Below are 22,016 nucleotides of genomic sequence, written 5' to 3'. Positions count from 1 at the left end.
CAGTGTTGAACATCCTTTCTGGAAAACCCGCCCTGTACCACTGACATCTTCTTAATGGGCTACACTAATCGCAGTGAGTGGTTTAGTACTTCCATCAGACATGTTTGTGACCATACAGCCTGTGGGCTTTTTACGATCTGTTAGACCATTTAATCGGTATTGCCGTGCAATTCTTAAAAAAACAGTCAGAGGAGATGTTATAAAAATCTCAAAAGACACACAAATATTTACAATCAACACAATTTACAAACGTACGTGTGACATAGTAACTGATCAAAACGTGCGATCTGTATCCGTTCTTGTTTATTCGCAAACCCTGTTTCCATAGCCAAAATCCGCATTTTCCTTTTTTAAATTCAAAATTCACCCCCTCCAAGCGTAAAAACTTGTTTTGTGAAATGTGGGGCCTTTTTTTGAATTTGCGCTTCCATTCAGTTTTGTTTTCGCATTTCTTGAAAATTCTAATAACTCATTCACTGCTATTGACGCCTATAGACGTCAAAAATTCATTTGAACTATTTCTATTAGTTTTAGTTCATTTTTCCCCACTTTTGTTAACAAGAGTATGAAAACCTAAAATTGTTTTTATTGTACATTAAGAACAGATATCAAATTTGTGATTAATCGTGAGTTAACTAGTGAAGCCATGCAATTAATTATGATTAAAAAATGTAATCGCCTGACGCCCTTAATTTTTAATAATCTTTTCTTTTCTTAAATCGCGTCAGGCGATTAATTTTTTTAATTGTAATTAATTGCATGACTTCAATAGTTAACTGATGATTAATCAAAAAAATTATATCTGTTCTAAATGAACAATATATTTTTTCTAGATTTTCATACTCTTGTTAACAAAAGTGGGGAAAAAATGTTAAACTAATAGAAATAGTTCAAATTAATTTTTGACGTCTATAGCTGTCAATGGCAGTGAATGAGTTAAAAATGGGTAGATGGAAACCCCACTATAGATTAGTTGCCGTCGACTTGACTATCATCACTTTAGCCTTGACTCAAAAAAAATTCAAGCCATTCAATCTTTAGTACCTATATGGATAGAAAACGTATTTACCCATACACATTTCAAATGGAAACATTTCAAAGCTGTAATTGCCGTGATACCACAAACGCGGCATTTTACTTATCATACTGTTAGAACAACAAAAAATAACGTAACGTTTTTATTTTCAAGCGTTGCACCGCCCCGCTAGCAATGAGCAGTTTGTGGTATTACAGCCTCACCGCTGTAGGAGGCACCTACATATTTGTGATGCCGCAGGTTTATTTTATTTTTTTAAATAAATGGACACACCCAATGAGTAATTTGTCATTTGTCCAAGTACCGGTAGCTTGACCAATCTTAAATTGTGGGTGTGTTGCCTAACTGTGTTAAAGCAACCTCATACATTGTCTTGTCCTGATAGATTTCCAGTAGATGAGTGTCTTTCATCTAATATAGGTTCGGTTTGCTCTCAAATAGACAAATGTACTGAAATGTGACTACACCAAGCAAAATACATCACTTTTTCCCCTTGAAGCTTCCCAAGATGAGGAGCCAGCAGGGATGAGACACTTTTATATTTAGCCTGTAATTCAAGTGTCCCTTGAATGTGTATATTTAGCCCGCTTTTTTAGATTTCTAAAACAGACATTTTTGTGTTGATGTCCTGTCTGGTCCATGTGTCTGTGCCAGCGCTTAATACTAGTCCTCCCTTTCTAGCTGCAGAAGGGTACACTTGGGCTACGTGATCCAGAAAGTCACAAGGAGGTCACTCCCGCCCTCATTCGCTGGATCTATCTATGTATACTTTCCTTGCTCCCATCGCTCCCGCGCTCCCTCCGCTTCTCTCTTTAATCCCTCTCCCCTATTGCGCCGCACTTACTACGCTTTCCTGTGGGTTGATGCTTTTGCCTCTCTGACTGCAGCAAACGGCCATTCAGAGGCAAGGAGATGAGAAATGTCTGCGTGGCCGGGCGCAATTGTAACATAGGCAGTGTTGGAACTATGCGAGGTTGTCAATGGCAACGTCGCGGGAGGACTGCACCAGGCAAAAGCCAGTGGACTCCAGCTAAACTTCAGCTTTAAATATGACGATAAATATTTGTCATTACTCTACCGCACACACCAGTCCTGGATATGTTTGCGCTTACTTGGTATATAATGGGTCACCTGAGGGTAGAACTGTGAAATCAATCTTGTACTCTGACCAGTGTTTTGGGAAAGAGAGCACATTTAGTAAACCACAGCTTTAAAGAGTCAAGAGCAGTTGACATAAACTCTGTACTGTATAGCAGTCATAAATGTTCAGCTGGTGTAAGATTACACCCTCTTACACTTGTCATGTGGCTCTCCGTTTGACGTGATGTATAATTCTGTCCGTTTTATGACGGCACTGCATGTTGTCTCCTCAACGACACGGTACACTTTAGAGAACTTGGCGTATCATTGTGCACGCTCGCTCTTTATTTGATATTATTCAACATGTTCTTATTCATTTGTGACTTCAAAGAGATAGCTGCAAAAAGAAGGAGATATCTGAATTTACATGTGGTTAATGCAGTTTGGATTGGTGCCATAGATTACAAGGGCATTCCCCAACTGTCAAACTATTAGAGCATTATGAAACCTCAAAACCATCTAATAAGTTATTTATTTATTTATTTAAATTTTTGGGAAATATCCCATTCAGTAAGTGACATGACAGCTTCTACAAGCCAACCAGCAGGTGGAAGAAAGGAAAAAAAAACCACACCTGGTCAGCACACAAACAAATGGCTCTGTGCTCCTGCTCATTCTGACAGCACAAGTGTGATTGATGCTGCCGATAGTCGAAAACACAATGCATATTATTCAAGAGTGGTAAGTCAGCGGAAAACCATCGCTCCAAGCTGTTGCTTGTATTACGTGCCTGAAAACGGGAATGAGTACAGATCTGCTCTAATAACCTGATGAATTATTTAGAGCCCCTCTCAATACAAGCGTGCATTGAGTGTAATGGCCTGTCAAGGCTCAATGGAAGCACGGAGGGCAGATTTCACTCATTAGTCAGTGATATTGGAAGGTGAATGACTCAATGAGGGTGCCTACTGGGAGTAGCTGACTTGCATAGGATTTTATTTATTATGTAGGGAGATGAACTATTTCAGTGTAGCATGTCGGTGTATACGATGCATGTATTGTTTGAAGCATGGTATTCCTGCCGTAGTGTTGTGAAAACCCATTTTGCGTGGACATTTTACCATAAAATCCGTGAATGACACGCACCCGTGTATAATCCCCAAAATCACCCTTAAAAAGCATTTTTTTTCCCTCTGTATGTATTTATAATACCACCCCCCAATTTATTGGCATCCTATATTATCAGAGGGAATAAATTAAGATTCAAAACATACCAATAAAGTGTCAAAAAATCCAAGTTAAAAACCATGCTCTTTCCCCATACCTATAATTAAGGTCTTTCAAAGTATTTTTAAAATCATGTTTTTAAAAATCTTGTTCTTGCATGTCCACATTTTTTCATTTTGCTTTTAAATCTATATTTCTGTTTGTAACTGCTTTAAAATGGTGTACTATTAATTTCAGTATGTGAAGCATATTGAGTTACATTGTATATGAAATGTGCTATTAATCAGTGATTCTATTTTTTTTTGTATTTATTTTTATTTTTTACAACCCCTAGGTGTACTGCCTCGGTGCTGGTAAACATCTAAACAACGTGGACAAATTTCCATTTGAGTTTAGTTTATTAAAAGGGCAGTATGCAGTAACATTAAAAAGATGGCTGCACCAGATTTAGCAGAAATCTTGCTTCCATCTGTAGTCCCCATAAAATAAAATAACAGCAAGTTAAAATTACATACAAACACCATACAAAGTGCAAAATACATTGTGCTCTATCATCAAATTGCAAGTCTTGTAAAAGTACTGAATTATAAAATTTAACCATTTTAAAAATCTATATAAGTTTTTTATTTTTTTTATAATCTGGTTAAAATTACATACAAACACCATACAAAGTGCAAAATACATTGTGCTCTATCATCCAATTACAAGTCTTATAAAAGTGCTGAATTATAAAATTTAACAATTGTAAAAATCTATATGAGTTTGTGTCATTCTTTTTTCTTTTTCTTTTTAATCTGGGAGGCCGTTCCACTCTTCAATAGCTTTATAAGAAAAGGCTGATTCATATTACCAGTTAGCGGGGCATCCTATATAATATCTCCGTCCCCCTTGATTTGGTTACATTTTTTTTGCAGCAATTTACAGTAATTGTTTGCAACCATCAGAAGGGTTATTGGTTCAATCTTAAATAGTTAAGGCCTGGTCTAAAAAAATGTCTACGTGATGTCAGCTGTGGGGTGTCAAGGAGCTGACGTATGGCACAACACCTCCCGGCAGCATTATTCAGCCACTATATTTTAAATCGGATTCATATTTTTGTCTAACAACTACTGCCATAATAGTTGTAGTGCTTTTGGCCAGTGTCCTTGTTGAAGTAGTGACCCAACTGCCAATGGTTACGTGGCCTTCGCTAAACTTTGTTGTAACTCTCACATCTAGTCGCGGGTTTGTTTTCCGAGTCTTACGTGACATCTATCCCACTGTGAAAAGATGACCTTAAAATCTCTGCAACGTGGCCGATTGTGTTACTGCGTCTGTTGACCTTTGTTCTTCAAACTTGGTGATCAAATGGGTGGCTAGGAGCAAAACACACACGTAGTATGCCACATTGCCAGTGTGAACGCATAAGAACAAAATTGAATTTGTTTCAACATATTAAACCATCATGTCTGCTACTCCCCTTCCTGTATAATTAGAAAGTCAGATTTGTGTTTCCTCTCCATTAACTGGCCTGAGCTCATGTTTTCAGGAGGCCAAACAGGCTTTTTCCATCAACAGTCTGTCAATAGTCTATTGTCATTCTAGTTCTGTCGGGTCTTTTTTGCTCCTTCCCCCGACAAATATTTGCTTGTAGCTGAATGATGCAATGTCAAGCTATGCCTTCCTCGCTCACCGCACTGCCGTTATTGATATGTTTACGTTTGCGATGCTGTGATACAGATTATAACAGCAACTTGCTGCATAGGCTCGAGCCACGTGACGCCTGGAGCAGCGAGGCAGTTTATGTATGCAAACATCGTGATACTCTTTTCACCGTTTGATCAACATGTCGGCATGGGTGTGGTACAAGAACAAACTTCAAAAATATGTTCTGTTGATACTCATAAGTTGAAAGAACATGAGTTGATAATGGCGCGATCGCCGGTCCAAACATTTTAATTATTCATGTGGGCGCTCCCCCCCACCCTCACCGCCCCCGCGGTTGATTTGTGACTTTGTTGACGTTTGTATCTAGTTTGGTTACACTCCTTTCCCTTGACTCGCCATTTCCTCTCGCCATCTGGCCCACTTTCACTCTGCAGTAGAAGCAAAGAAAATAGTAAGAAAGGCGCTTTGTGGAAAGGACAGTGCGTATTTGTTTATGAGGATGCTGGCCTCGTGGTGACATGCCTTTTTGTCCTCTTCACAAGGCTATTTACTGAAATAGAGGCCTAAGCGCCGAGGGCAAACAAATATAGCGCACATTTTTGGAGGTGAACAGGAATTTTTTCACTTGTTGCGTATTGTGCTGAATACTTTCCAGTAGACATAAACACTGAGTTCACCTCACAAAGGACAAACTGGAATTTTAAGTTCTGTTCTTTTGGAAGGGACATTATCCGTCCGACTTTCAGGGAAGAAGCGTGACAGGAATTTATGTCAACAAACACACCAGATATTGTGCTTATTTGTGTGCGTTTGTGTTATATAGAGATTATCAAATTAATCGATAATATTACTGATAGGGCTGGGTTTAAAAAATAATAATACAAAAATTCACCCCAAAAAATTCTTGAGATTTACAGTTCCCATGAATTTAAAAGTATTCTCTTACATTTATGACTGACTTATTGCTCTTTAAGACAATTAAGAATCTTTCTAATTCATATTTACAGTTATTGAATTAGAATTATGAAAATATTTTCATCTCATCCTTACTGATATCAATGTTTGTGTAACATGTAAGTGATTATAACACGTGCTACTTTTATTTAATTTAGAATTTTAGGATTTTTTTTTATCATGTCCTTGAAATTTAAGAAGAATTGATGTTCCATAATTAATCAATATTGGATCAAAGTGAAGGGAATTGAATTGAATTGGGGAAAAAATCTAAATCAAATCAAACTGAAATCTTGTGAATCGAAATCAAATCGATTCAGGAAATTAGAACTGATACCGAGCCCTAATTTCTGATAATCGATTTACTTCTTTTAATTTCAAATTATCCAAATGTTTGTAATTTCAGCTTCTCAATAGTAGATATAGAGTTCTGTAGCCTCCATTATCTTTGTTAAAATGAAAAAAAAATGCTTGTACTTTGGGAAATGATGCTCAACAGTTTTGCCTATTTTCTGACACATTATGGCTCAAGCCAGGAACTGAATCATAATTAGGTTTTTTTGTGCACTTTCTGCATTGTCAATATGCAGACAAAATTTTCCCAGAATAAAGCTAGAATGTTCTGTTTTCTATAGTGTCAAGTTTCACCTTCGTTTCACAAGCTGAAGAAATTAAATAAACTGTATATTCTGGCACATTGACACCATCGTCAATATGAGTACTTTTCACTGTGCAAACATTTGTTTCTAAGAAAGAAACAATTTGATCATCAACCACCGCCATTTTTTTTAAACAAATATTTAATCAGACTATACAATTAATAATACATGTCAAGTATCACAAGATGCTGGCTGCTGGTCCCAGACTGTTGTGTTTACATTTGTGAGAATTTTGACAAAGTTACTCCTTTACTGATGTAACATTTTTGTGGCAAAAATAGGAATATCCAGCAGTTGGTTAAAACCTCTTAGTTTTTTTCCCCCACTTCTCACATTTTCCATCTGATCTCTCCCTATGTGTTCAGTAATGGAGCCCACTGTTGTGAGTACATCCACCCTGGCCCCTGATGAGTTTGACAGGAATGTGCCTCGAATCTGCGGCGTGTGTGGCGACAAAGCCACCGGCTTTCACTTCAACGCCATGACCTGCGAAGGCTGCAAGGGTTTTTTCAGGTAGACAAACGCATGCACCAATGGCCGGTGACGTCGCAAACATGCCGATGAGTTGATGTAAGCGCATGCACATGGCCCACGTACTTATGAACATGCGCTTAGTGTGTGCTTTGTGCAACTGTTTTTGCCATCCTGCTGAAAAGCACGAATGGCTTCACATGTGCATTATTAGTATGCATGCACAGGTCCTGCCTATGTAACGCGACCTCCCACTCACATGCGCACACACACACACACACGCGCGCGCACACACACGCGGTTCAGTTACATAAGAACACATTCAAAACAGCATTGGCGTACACCTTGTGTGAATGCTAATACCAAGCAGCATGTAGAGTTTATTGCTATTAATAATAATATTCCTGGCCTAGCAAGTACAGTAAATACAATCATTCTCATTGTTATTATGGATATATTTTGCACCAGAATAAATGGCTTAAATGGGTGCGTTATTGTTAAACAGTGCTTCCTTTTCGCTCCTCTAGAGACCTGAACTTAATTGAACCGAGTCTGTGTTTGTGGCAGGACTGAACAATTAATCAAACTCAAATCGACATTGTGATGTAGATGAATGCAATTTTCAAATAGTGAAGTCTGCAATTTTAGGTTTTAGGTTATTTCGGTTGTTTGGTATGCTTTATTTATGTAGGCTATACGTATGTATATTTTTTATTTATGTATATAGTGTTTTGATAAGTTCAGTGCTTAAAAAGTCTAGTCCACAATAATGTATCATTAACATGAAAAGTTGAAGTGATAAAGTCACAGATACAGTATGTTCACATTATTAATGTAATCTCACTTGTGATTTATTATCACATTAATCATATATTAACGCAGATTAATCGTACTATCGATTTTCACTGCAGATGATCCTATAGCTGACAGCAGATGGTTAGCACAGGTTGTGTTTGAGCAATAAACATAATTACTACATGATTAAAGTAAAGCATTTAATAAATGTAAATGTTTACGTTTGACATTCAAAATATTTGTTCATGTCAAAATATTGGGGTCATTTTCTTTCCCACTTTAAATTATGCATGTGGAATGCGGTAACATTAAAAAGACCTGCGGCTTACAGTCGGGTGCGGCTTATATGTGTAGCATTCCCCAAATTTAGCTGGCGCGTCTTATAGTCAGGTGCGCAGTCCAGAAATTACTGTAACTGATTAGAAAAGAGGAGGATGAGAGCGTGCAGTGGATCAAAAATGTTGAAGACGTCCTTATAACATTAAATGTCGAAAGAATAACATATAACAGGTGCTCTCAAATTTGGCTGGTAAAAAATGTTGATTAAAAAAGTATTTTTAATTACGTGATTAATCGTGGTTAATCAACATTCCAATGGGATTGATCAGATTTTTTTTTAAATTGTTAGACAGTTCTAGTTTACATACATTGTGGGAGTGAATGCTTAAAAAACTGCAAGTCAAAGTGTTTAGTAAATGAACAGCTCTTTTGAAGTAGATTAATAAAATGCCTCATATTAATTCATGGTTTATTTGCCCCTTTTTTTTAGCGTTCACGTAACCTATCCAACAAATGATAAATCCAATTTAATCCAAATATTTAATGAAAAATGAAGTGCACTTACATTGCGCTTAATCGTCATGATACGTTTACAAAAACATGTCACTTACTTCATTCAAACATATCAGAGTGTAGCCGACACTGGCTGGTTGACGCAACGTATTAACCCACGGAAAGTTTTCCTTTTCAGTTTAAAATAACTTACTGAAACCTCTCGGATCCCGTGCTTGTTTCCTCTTTGGTCCCATTTTAAATTCATCCCCCTTTTGTGTTTACTAGCCTGTAACCTTGTCCTAGCTAGCGCTAAGCTAGTTTCAACGGACAATTCACTACTCCGTTTGAGTGAGCAGTGGGCACTGATACAAGATCTGTCGTAATGCGTAAATAAATACGCCCGCCACCATGAGCCCTCCTCTTACAGTACATGGCATTTTGCATCAGCCTCTGGCAAGACTTACCCAGCACTGTGAGATTTCTTGGCAGCCGTCCGCACTTTTGTGCCGCTGATGATTTGAAAGTCAAATGCCGATGATTAGTGTCAAATGCTCACCTTGCCTCGTGCGTTTAGTGCTTTCGTATCCAACCTGTTTAGACAAGCACATTTTGTATTTAGTTGAATACCTGGAGCGTTAAATAATCTATTTTTGTCATTCAACAGCGGATTGTTGCATAAGCTGTAATAACAGAATTTTTGTTGTTGCTGGATTTAGGCGCAGTATGAAGCGCAAGGCCTCCTTTACGTGTCCCTTTAACGGCAGTTGCACCATCACCAAGGACAACAGGCGCCACTGCCAGGCATGCCGGCTCAAACGCTGTGTGGACATTGGCATGATGAAAGAGTGTAAGTATGACTACTGACCCGGATAGTTGCAAGGTGTTGCTTTCAATTTTGCGCCACACTACTGTAAATGTTTACACTGGTTATTGTGCATTGGCTCTTTGCAGCATGACCTCAGTTTGAATTGGGATAAAAAAAAAAAAAGGGTTGCATCATTTAATACTGTCAGAATTACAGGCCGTCCAACATTGAATTATATGGATCAACTCCATAGTCCTCAATAAAACCAAGCCACCCATACAGCAGATTCCAAATTTTTATTTCATTCTTTAAAAAAAGAACGAAAAGAAATGAAAGGGGACAGAAAGACGTAAAACTTAATGATCAACACAAAATAGATGCCAGCAAGCAGTCAAGACGCTTTCAATGTAACAATTAAACAAAATAATTCAACAGCATGTCCTTGTGTTATATATATTTTTCCAGTAATTGTGCTTTTTATATATATATATATTTTTAAATACAAATAGACTGAGATGATTTAGTTTTATAATCCAGGTTGTTCCACAAACTGACACTTTAAATGGACTGTATTTAGGTTTGGAAAAAATATTTGTTCCTCTTAATTTGTACTCACTTTCCCTTTTTTGAATTTGATTTGCATGTTAATTGGTAAAATTTCATGATGGGCTTTATACATTATTTTAAGGCGGTTAAACTCCATCCATTCATTGTATATTAAAGTTTTTAGTTGTATAAATATTGGATTAATGTAATCTCTATCCACATCCAAAAATGACACGAAAAGCACGTAGATGTCCTAAATAGGTGGTCACCTTGCCCAGGCCGATTATTAGATTATTTTTGATGAACTCTTGAAATTTAACCAGCAGAAAGTTTGGATGTTATTTACAGTCGTCTTTCTGGTCATTTCAGTAGTAAATGTAAAATATTTTATTCAGTTGTTATGCTGTTATGGAAAAAATCGAAATCTGCAAAAATCGGGATTGGCAGGTCAGACTTTTTAAAAGATCGGAGATCGGCCAGAAACTTCGATGCACCCCTATTATTTATTTATTTATTTAAAGAAAATGAATGAAATTGGGCAGAAAGAAGTAAAACTTGTAATGTAATATAAAAGGATGCCATCACAGACAAGTACAGAGAAAAAAAACAACTTTTTAAGGGTGATTGGGGGGGCGGGGGGTCATATTATACACGGGATCATACGGTATATTTTCCTGTCAATGTGAAAATCAACCATAAATATTGTTGGAATGCTATAGAATTCTATCTTTTAAAATATAATAACCTGATGATTACAAAATATTGTTTGTTGAAACACTACTCTCCTTAGTAAGTGGACTCTCAGGTGTGTGAGGGGTCACAAGATGGCTTTCAAATATTACCTAATATTTGGACTAGGGTCAAGTATCTCTGGGTTTTTGCCCCCATTAGAGTGTTGACATGTTTGAACTAGTGGAGTCAGCCCAGTCCGCATTGTAAAGACTAATTATTCTCCAGCTGAAGTTCAAACATCTGCTGTTCCGTACAATTTGCTGAGGCCTCTTTTTCCCCTTTGTTTTGTATGTAGAGTGTGTGAATAGAAGTAAACGCAATATTTGTTTCCTCATATCCGCTCATTGTCCACAAGCCACTTTTATCCAAAAACCTCCCAGTTCCAGTTTATTAGCGGGGATTTCCACAAGAGTTGTGGCATGCATCGCTTTGGTTGTGCATATGAATAGGAACCTTAGGCCGGTACCTCTGTTATGTTGTGTTTCAAAAAACAGCAGCGTGTTATTGACGGCCAGCTCGCTTACTCTGGCTCTCTCTGGCTCTCTGTGAGCTAATTCAGTGGCTGGAACAACAAGGAGCCCACAGAACAAAGACAATGTTCTCAGTTGTCCAGTGCAGCGGGGGTCTCCATGTGGACTGGTCCCCTCCCATTCTCTTCCTCCGGAGAACAACAACTCCCCCGCCCAGTGCTTTATTGACATAGCTGTCATCACAATTCAAAATACGTTATGCAAAGATGCGATGACCTTCGTTCTATAGATTAGTTAATTGTCTGAAAACAAAAATAAAATAAATGAACGGTTGAATTTGTCTTTTTGCACGCTCCCACGCCTCAGTTATCCTAACAGACGAGGAAGTGCAGAGGAAGAAGGACCTCATTCAGCGGCGAAAGGACGAGGAGGCCCAACGCGAAGCGGAGAGGGAGGCGCGGCGACCTCGGCTCAGCGACGAACAGAGTCAAGTCATTGCCACGCTGGTGGAGGCGCACCACAAAACATTCGACGACTCCTACTCCGACTTCTGCCGCTTTCGGGTTTGTGTCACATTCTGCAATCTAATAACAAACGGATCATGTTTTGCTAACAACAGCACCACCATGTAGTAAACTAAATAAATATAGGGGGCCCTATCCTGTCCATGACAGAGTTGCGTTCCCACGACGGTGGTGCCACCAGAATTTGTACGCAAGTGGGACCACATCGTAGTCCATCACGAACCTACGCAAACACAGTTGTAAAATCAGTATTACAGTAACTATTTGTAGATAGACTGTTTTTTCAGGGCCTATACAGATGCCGATTATTAGTAGTCAAGGGGGCCAATAAACGATATTTGAAGCTGATAATCATTTTGAGTAAAAAAAACAAACTGATATTGGCATCAGTTTTTTTTTTATACAAAATGCATTATTGCTTACTGAACACATTTTCAGACTTCAAAATGTTTCAAAGTCTCAAAATGTTTTCATTTTTGTCTTAGACAATAGACTTCATTTTAAATTTGCAAAAAAAAAAAAGTTCAGCGAGCTCCCAAGTAGTGTTAATTTCGTCAACAAAAACTAAACAAAAATTATTTTGTCAACACACATTTTTCACCGGATTTAGACTAGACTAGACTAAAACCTTCATTAATAAACAATAACTAGGACTAAATCAGTATGCATTTTCATCGACTAATAAAGACGAGACGAAAATGTACTTCACTTAATAAAAAGTGGACTAAAATATATAGACATTTTAGTTCATGAACAAAAACGAGACAAAAATTATATGATTTATAAAATCTTGTCTCTGCTAATCTGTCATGTGACACACCCCCTTTCAAATCTGCAGCTAGCTAGCTAGCTAGCGAGTGCAACATGCACAAACACATGGGACAGACTGGAGGTGGTTTTACGATGAAAGGTGGTAAAAAATATATGTAGTTATAGTAATGTAACGTTAATCCAACGGCTGTAACATTCCATCAATAATGTTAATCCAACCACTAACTAATGCTAGCTAATTTACTTGCTCCTAGCATGGAGCCATAGTAGCCACTGTAATTGTGTGTTAAATTGTTTTTTATATAAAAAAAAATAAAATACTAAAATGCTAGATTTATAGTCTATTCACTAATTAAAAACGGGATATGGTTGACTCTGATAAAAACTAACAAGCGTGATTAAAACTGGACTAAAACTGAGACAAAATTTTAAAATGGCGGATAAAATTAACACTACTCCCAAGTTTATCAGTACATTTTAAAAAGTTAAATGGAAACTTAAATCTACAGGGTTTTTTTCTCCAAAATGTAAAAATACCTAAAATCTTAAACTTTGACATTTCTGTTTTAATGTCAAACAATTTTTTTTTTTTTTAAAAAATAAAAAGTTTCCCAGTGTCAGCAGCATCTCTTATAAATTTAAAAAAAATATATTCCCTGAGATTAAAATAGTTTTAACTTTACCTTTTATTGGTCATTAGATTTTGAAAAAAAGGCCAATTCACAGATATTCGTCAAAATGCCCAGTTCTATCCCTAAAAAAAACACTTGGAGGGCTTAAATATAAAACAACGACTTGAAATACATTAAAAGGGGCAGTGTGTACTAGATTTTTTCAGTTTATTTATTTTAATTTAATGTATTTGTTTAGTATATTTTTGGTTTTGTAGCCTTTAATTGACAGGACACCTGAAGAGTTTGCAGGAAATGGGAGAGAACTGCTTTCGTTTTAAAAACCCATTAATTAATTTCAACGATATTCAAAAAAATATATATCATCGTACTGGTACAAAAGTAAACCCACTGTGTATTTTTATGTACCTGTATTAGCAGTACAAACACCATAACAACAACGGTCACTAGGGTACTGATAATAAATGATGAAAGTGTCTTGTAAAGTACCTCTGTACACAGGGCTTAAAGTCCTTCGGCATAGTAAAATATTTTTGCTCATGCAAAACAAAAGAATTAATCCACCAATAGGTAGGTTTGGGTCTAGTCTTGAAATATCGCGATGACAAATCAAGATACATGACTCGCACATCTTCAGATGTGATAGAAGGGAAAATGATTAAACACGACGAGAACACATCTTTACGGGGGGGTGAAAAACAAATGGCGCTGGGCGTGGCTTGATGTAAAGCATCTGCATCACTCGCCCCAGGAACGTAGCCTTGTTAATCCTGCAACACTCAAGCAAGGCAAAAGTAGTTATACAAACAGCTGACCTCATAATTATCATGCTGAGTGTTAAATGTGTTAACAACATAAACACCGCTTCATCTCTTGTCGCCTGCGATAGAAATACAGATGTGATCCTCATGTTACTCATTTGTCCAGTCAATAATATCCTGCCATGTTCTTTGTCTCCACGTCTAGCCTCCTGTGCGCGAAGGGCCAGTGACACGTAGTGCCAGCAGAGCCGCTTCCCTCCACTCGCTGTCGGACGCCTCCTCGGATTCCTTCAGTCACTCTCCGGGTGAGAGGCTCGCTCAAGATCAACAGTGGCTGCTGGCTCAAATCATTCAAATAGACCTTCCAGCGCAGTTGCCTTAAGAAGCAAATGTTACATTTCAAAGTTACATAAATCCCCATGCAAGAGCCATCAAGAAGAAGATGTGAACCTGCGTTTATGATTATAGAATCTGTTTAGAAAAGACTAATATTTATAATTGACTCAAGCCAGCTATTTTGCTCTTATTCCGTCGCTTTGTATAACTTGTTTGTACTGCGTTACTCAGAAATCCTTTGAAGGCCTCATACCCTGCAGACACCTGACGTTCGCTTGTAAACATGAGTTCATTAATGCATCTGTCACTAATGCGGTGCACACAGCGAGAGGCATGGTCACATAGCCGACACGCAGCGCCAGCAAATGACTGAAAATAACCCCAGTGATGTTGAAGAGCTTCACGTGTTTCCAATGCTGACGTCCAAGCTTTCATCCCCTTTCTACTCGTGTTCTGCCGCCTATTCAATTAGCTTAGCATTTGTATTCATACAAGATTTTTTTTTTTATATATACATACTTTTGTTGCAGAATCGGTTGACACTAAAATGAACTTCAACAACTTGATGATGATGTATCAGGAGCAGGGCAGCAGCCCTGACTCCAGTGAAGAGGAAGCCTCCAGTTTCTCCATGCTGCCCCACCTGGCCGACCTGGTGTCCTACAGCATTCAGAAGGTCATCGGATTTGCAAAGATGATCCCAGGCTTCAGGTACATGTTCATTCTCCTGTCACAGTGTCATGATTCATTTGTTTTGCAAGTTGTATTTGTCAGAGTAGTCTTTATGCAACATACAGTACTTTTTAGTTAACTCATTTTCTACCCAAAAACGTATACATTCCATTTAAATATTATCATGCTCCCAAAGACGTATTTATATGTTTTTATGCTAGAGCATACAGTAAGCTTTGACACAGCATCTGAACTGAGAATGCTTGAAGCAATGATAGTTATTACAAAAACGGCCAGCAGGTGGCAGCAGAGTAAAAAAGATCAACCAGGGCCAGGTTGCAAAAAGCTGTGTTTTCAACAGGTTTGTGAATAATGATGAAACTTAGCTATATTTGAATGCTAATGGCTTTAAAACGGAAACAGATAGAAATGTACTTTTTCCCCTAATAAAAGAGAGACTCTAATCTTTCGTTTATGTTTTTATAGCGATAGAACAGAATATTCTGTGAGCCTTGCAAAATCAGTCAAAATCCAGTAAAACAGCCGGGAGCAAAGGGGGTGGCTTCAGTGAAAATGGCTGGGAGTGAATGAGTTAAGAAGAAACATAATTTTACGCCGTTAAATTAAGCTTCATTCTGCTTATTATGCAGATTTTTATCAATCTATTTTTGTTTGTGGGATTGTTTTGGAAGGTTTGTTAGAGAGACTCGTGCCTCGGGTAACCACTAGTGACGTTTGACTCCATTTTAACAATGAAATGGAACCACATGACCACCCACTAATCCTCCACGGCCCAGCCCATACATAAGCAAAGTGACTAATTTCTGTGAAGCATGGCAGAAACAACAGAGGCAACAACATTCGCCTCTCAGTCAGAGGAAGCACAACAGCCCTGGCTTTACATTCAATCTGTTTACTTTACAGATTATGAAAAAGAACAGCTATGTAATGCGCTCTCACATGTCCTACCTAAAAATGGCCACGTTGTCTCACCAAATATTTACAAACTTTTACTTTTTAAGTAATTGCTTGTAAGAACATTTATTTTTATGCTTACTTGAGCCTTATTATTCTAAAATAACAGTACTCTCGCTTGAGTTAAAACATGACGCCACCAAGGCAGACAAGGACAACAGTGATGGTAAAACGGAAAGTGGTATTGATAACCGCAAAAGCATAAAGTGACATTACCAATTGAGCAATGCAGTTAATGACGTATCAGTACATCAACTGTATACACCCATTATATTTTTTGGCATGTGATCTTATTCACTAAAAGCGATTTGTGTTGAACATCAAAGTACTTAAACCATACAACAACAATCTTGTGTTTGTAGTCTCACACCCACGCACACACAAACGGCACAAACAACATTCTGTTCTCCCGCCATTATGTGGTATCTTCAAAGAGTGTGCTTTTTTGTTCGATTTTTGTTTAACTGGGTATACATATATAGTTGTCGACTTTAAAAGGCTACTTAAAACACTGCCTGTAGATTAAATACAAGTTTTGTGATGGCAGCTGTGTGTGCCTGGCAATAATAAATTCGCTTGAAATTATTTCCAATGGGGGAGAAAGGTTTTGAAATTTAAACAATGTAGAAATCAACCAGCATGCCGGATTTTTTTTTTTCTTCCCGTCTCTCAAAAAGGTAACAAGAATGGATATGCAACACAATTTAGTGAGTGCTTTCCCCTCCTCTGCAAAAAAAGAAAAAAAGGGGGGGAAAAGCTGACTCACAAACGGGGAAAACTTGGAGCACTTAATTGAGGGAATGGAAAAAAATGTTCACATCCGAAATAATGGGTCGGCCAATGCATTAAAAGAGAAACTGCAATCGGATGACTGTTGTTGGCGTCACACTGGCACCACTTTCTATTTTAAATCCACATTTTGGTCTGTGTAGCATTTTCTTGTTTTTGTTCCTTATTAACAAGTTGATGACCTCCTCATTATGGAAACTCTTCCCACTCCTACAATATTTCACGAGTTCAAGGTTCTGCAGTCTCCTATCATCATGTTATTCAGTGACATGGACTGCAATATTTTAATGATTGAACAATATCCTTTCCGTCACTATTTTGTCACACATTACAAACTGCCTGTTTGTAGGAAGAATTGTGTCACGTCTCGGGGTCGTCCAAAAAGTCTGGGCTAAAACGAGCCGGGGCCTGTATTTCCTGACAGTTGTCATTGCCATTAACTGCAAGTGATAGATGTGGTTGGATTACTTTTGGAATGTTTGTTTGCCTATGCTTTTCACGCTTAAAAGGAACCTCGACTGTAATGACACGTTTGCTCCATATTATATATTTGGTTGTTACTAACATAACTATGAGATTCATTTTTTCAAAAATCATTTCTAGTTCAATACATTTTGTAGAAACTTTATGCATTCAGTACGTAGTGACGTAGAATGGCGGCTGGCTCTCTTGTCGAGTAATGTGAAACGCCAATAAAGAAAGCTAGTTAAGTCTCGGAGCGTTCCTAAAGGGACGCTCAAAACTCTTGAATGCATCTGGTGAATGACGAGAGAACGGCGTGGTGGAGGGTGACTCTCCCGATCGCATGTTGTTTCTTTAGGAACGCTACAAAGCTTGCCTTGCTTTCTTTATAGGGGTTTCACTTTTTTTTTTGTTTCCAGGGGTTTCACATTTTACGTCGCTGCGCACTGAATGTGTTGCAAACTTGCGACGTAAATAAATAAAGTTTCTACAAAATTTATTAAACTGGAAATGATTTTTGAAAAATGAATCTCATATATTATGTTAGTAACAACCAAATAAACAATATAGTATATTTGAAAGCCAATGCAATTGCTTTGGTGGGCTTTTACTTTGAAATTGGCCTGCGCGGCGACGTGACCGCCAGCTTTGACTTCCTTTATTCGACATGTTGGCTTACATATCGAAGTTTTTATTTAAATTACATATTTTCTACCAACATTATCACAATGCCATGTACATTTATATTTAATCACTAATTTAGGATGCTAAGAAACAGCTAGTTAATTTCATCGTCATTGTATGATACGCCGCAAGTCTCCGAGGTTAGTGGCTAGCAGCTAGTGTTAGCATTAGTGCCTTTCTGGTACGGTGGCCCTGAAGTGAAAAAAGGTCTGGCAACAGTAATGAGTGACACCTACCTGGCTTTCTTTCTTTACTTTGTCAATATCCTGGGCCTAGGGTACTTTGTAATTCACTCTCCTTGTTTAAAGGAAGAGAATGTGCCTTAAATTGCACTTTGTCTTGTTCATTATAAAAAAAATTAAAAAAAAAGATAATTAAACTTTGTCTACATTTATTTTTATAAAACACCCTTTTCCATAAATAAAAACATTCAACTCAAAATGTCAAATATTGATGTTTAGATTTTAGGAAAACAACTTTAAGCCATTAATACCATGTTATTTTATATGTGGACCAGGTATAAAATAAGAATGTATCTGACTCTTATTGCACTTAAATTTGTGTTCCTAAATCCTAAACGACAAAATTAGACATTTTGATTTGCTTTTTTAAATTATTATTATTATTTAATGGGCAAAAGTCTTTTTATAAAATACATCAATTTATCTTGTTTTGTTTTCTGATCCCAAAAACGATTTGATCTGTGACTCAAATCCGTGAGCCAATCCGAACCGTGATTTTTGTGATCCTTTGCTGTCACTGTCAGTACTTAATCTCTCCTGTCCTGTTTGTGGGGGCGCTAATCCCCTAAATCAGAGGTGGGCAATCTCGGTCCTCGAGGGCCGGAGTCCTGCAGGTTTTAGTAGGTTTCCCACTTCCAACACAAGCTGATTCCAATCAACAGGATCGTTATCAGGCTTATGCAGAGCTTGCTGATGAGCTGATCATATATCAGTTGTGTTGGAGAAGGGCAACACGCAAAACCTGCAGGACTGCGGCCCTCGATGCCCACCTCTGCCCTAAATGGTGGTAAAGTAGGCAGAAGCAGTGGCGAACTGGTGTCTAGACTCTATTGGCGAAGAAGAACTGTCACTCACATACTGAATATTGTGATATATCGTTGAGAAAATTTCTTATAATATATCGTGTATTGGGATATTATCGTTATCATAGGCCACATATTGTCATAGTATCGTTACTTGTATTGTCCCACCTCTAGTATCATCAAACTAAAGTGACATAATTTGTTCAATTACTTGAAATTTAGTGTAACAGCTGCAGTTTGCTAACATATTAGCATATTCTCTTGCAGAGAGCTGACTGCAGAGGATCAGATCGCCTTGCTGAAGTCAAGTGCCATTGAGGTGATCATGCTGCGCTCAAATCAGAGCTTCAACCTGGAAGACATGTCCTGGAGCTGCGGTGCGCCCGACTTTAAATACCAGATCAGTGATGTCACCAAAGGTCAGTCTAAATGCTACCACATGTACACTCGAAGCCACACTGCCAATTTTTGTCTTTGCCCAATGGCTCATTTTAGTACGGGACCGCCTTTCTACACTAAATGATTTTTAGTGTAGTCCAAATACTCCTCGATACTTCGGTACCACTGCAATGAGATATAGTGTAATTTTAAGACACTGCAAACTGTACTTTTAGTCATAATAATGCTACTGTTTGGAATCTCACCAGATTGAGCAAAATCCTAATGTGCCATGTTAAATCTGTTGTGCTTTAGCGGGCCACACTCTGGAGCTGCTGGAGCCGCTGGTTAAGTTCCAGGTGGGCCTCAAGAAGCTCAGCCTGCACGAGGAGGAACACGTACTGCTGATGGCCATCTGCTTGCTGTCTCCAGGTACGGAATGCTGCTCACTGTTAAGGTGAACAGTGATCTTGGTTGCCTTACTCGACTTCAATGCAAACGAAAAATGCTAAACTCTTTTATTGTCTTATCGTGTGTGCATACCAACTGACTAGCGGTGACCTGTACACAGACGCTGCTCCATGATGTCACTTCTAGGCGTCAATCAAAAGAATTGCATTTCTCACACGTTTATTACAGCGCACTCCCAGTATAGCAAAAGAATGCCGGAAGCAGCTACTAAAACCAAAGACAAAGTCACAATACTTTCCATTCCTTTTTGTTTGGAGAGATGTGGCCACAAGCGTTCACTTACAAAGCCGACAGATACTACAATTTAAGTCTGCAAAGCCACACAGACCACAGGAGGGAACGGCTTGCAAAACAGTTTGCAGGCGCAGCGGTGTCATGCAAGAGTTGAAAGAAGACAGGTTTGCAAACGTTGCGCTGTTTAACTACTTCAAATAGAAGTGTAACGAGTGGGACTTATTTTTTGACAAGCAAACGTCTGCCTTACTGGTTGACAATATGACGAGTCATGCACCCAGCAACTGCGCAGCTGTATTGGGTAGGCATATAATTAAGAAAGATGCTGCTACATAATGCACTGTTGTAGATGTAATGTATTGTTTACTTTATTATTGTTGCCAAAGTAGAATTGCCCTCAGTCTGGAGCTCCAGTGAAATTTTTTGTTGGGTGTACACGGCAGCCCCTGCCCTCGAAGTACATGTACACGCTTGCCTTAAAAGTGAAGTCAACCCAAAAATGTTCTTAACAATAATATGTTCTATGTAGCCCCACAAGTCTAAATAGTATTCTGATTAATATTGTGTTTGTGGAATTTGGGTTAAGCAACAAAATACTCCCTGAGGCAGCGGCCATCTTGTACTGCCACTAGCCGTCGACTGAAAATGACATCACAGTTCTTCATGGCTCAGGTAAACGACCAATCATGGCTCACCTGTTTTCTGAAGCTGAGCCGTGATTGGTCGTTACCTGAGCCCTGAGCAGCTGTGATGCCATTCTCAGTCGACAGAAAGTAGCAAAAAGGCCGCTCCCTGAGATGGATAAAAATGGGTGGATTTTGCTGCATAATTAAAATTCCACAAACAAAATATTAATCAGGATGCTTTGTTGCAGCACATATAAGATATTATTGTTGAGAAAATTTGGGGCTGACTTCCTTCACTTGAGTTTGCAAGTGATCATCTTTGTGAGTCAGAAGACTTGGAGAAAATGTGGCCAGAGGAAACCAAAGTTGAGCTGTTTGCCATCAGTCCATTTGGAATCGTTTTGGGGCTGTTTTTCTGCAATTGGTACAGGACTTCACCACATTGAGCGGCCAATGAACAGAGCTGGGCTATCGATGTTTCTTCCAGCATGACAGTGACCCAAACCATGCAGCCAGCCAGGGCGCCAAAGGAGTGGCTCAAGATGTAGAAAATTAAAGTCATGGAGTGGCGTAGTCAATCCTCTTGCCTCAAAACTTGAAGGATTTAGAATGAATGAGCAAACTAGTAAATTCAGCAGCGGTATCAAATAAATATTTATCCCCATTTTATGTGATTCCAAACTTGAATGCAAGAGTCTCATGTGTTGTCATGGTATTTCCGAGTTATATATGTCATTCAAGCAAGCAGAGGTGGCAAATTCAGGTCCAGAAAGTAAAAATCCTGCCACAGTTTGGCTTTAGCCCCTGATGCTAGCTAGCTAGCTCCCTAGCAGATAAACAAGCACCATGGGAGCTAGCTAGGGAGCTAGCTGGCTAGCACTTGGGGCTAAAGCCAAACTGTAGCAGGGTTTTTACTTATTTCTGGACCTGGAATTGGCACCTCTGCAAACAAGGATATTCAGTATAACAAACTGTAACATTAACTCATTCATTGCCATGAATTAATAAAAAAAAAAAGATTATTAAAAATTAGGGGCGACAAGCGATAATTTTTTTTAAATTGTAACTAATCGCATGACTTTACTAGTTAACTCACGATTAATCACAAATTTTATATCTGTTCTAAATGTACAATAAAAAAAATCTAGGTTTTCATACTCTTGTCAACAAAAGTGGAAAAAATATTAAACTAATAGAAATAGTTTTTGACGTACATAGCCGTCAATGGCAATGAATGAATTAAAAAATAAAATAAAACATTATTACAGATTTGGGGCGTCAGGCGATTAAAATTTGCAATCATAATTAATCGCATGACTTCACTAGTTAACTCACAATTAATCACACATTTTATATCTGTTCTAAATGTACAATAAAAAAATTCTAGGTTTTCATACTCTTGTTAACAAAAGTGGGGAAAAAATGTTAAATTAATAAAAATAGTTCAAATGAATTTTTGA

General features: G+C 38.1%; 1 protein-coding gene across 4 annotated transcripts in view; it reads left to right on the top strand.

Moving 5' to 3' along the window:
• Window positions 1-22,016, top strand: part of LOC144056161 (vitamin D3 receptor B) — a 41,789-nt gene that overhangs the window by 11,848 nt on the left and 7,925 nt on the right. For all 4 annotated transcript variants that reach the window (XM_077572669.1, XM_077572667.1, XM_077572670.1 and 1 more), the window contains 7 exons: window positions 6,969-7,116; window positions 9,360-9,490; window positions 11,563-11,759; window positions 14,090-14,189; window positions 14,751-14,931; window positions 19,115-19,266; window positions 19,541-19,657. In XM_077572669.1, coding sequence (XP_077428795.1) covers window positions 6,971-7,116; window positions 9,360-9,490; window positions 11,563-11,759; window positions 14,090-14,189; window positions 14,751-14,931; window positions 19,115-19,266; window positions 19,541-19,657 — 1,024 coding nt within the window. In that variant the 5' untranslated portion in view covers window positions 6,969-6,970. The remainder of the gene's footprint in view (window positions 1-6,968; window positions 7,117-9,359; window positions 9,491-11,562; window positions 11,760-14,089; window positions 14,190-14,750; window positions 14,932-19,114; window positions 19,267-19,540; window positions 19,658-22,016) is intronic.

Source organism: Vanacampus margaritifer, chromosome 8, assembly GCF_051991255.1.
Source record: "Vanacampus margaritifer isolate UIUO_Vmar chromosome 8, RoL_Vmar_1.0, whole genome shotgun sequence".
NCBI classification, from domain to species: Eukaryota; Metazoa; Chordata; class Actinopteri; order Syngnathiformes; family Syngnathidae; genus Vanacampus; species Vanacampus margaritifer.
The sequence above is the reverse complement of the archived record's forward strand: the minus strand, read 5'-3'. Positions and strand labels throughout refer to the sequence as shown.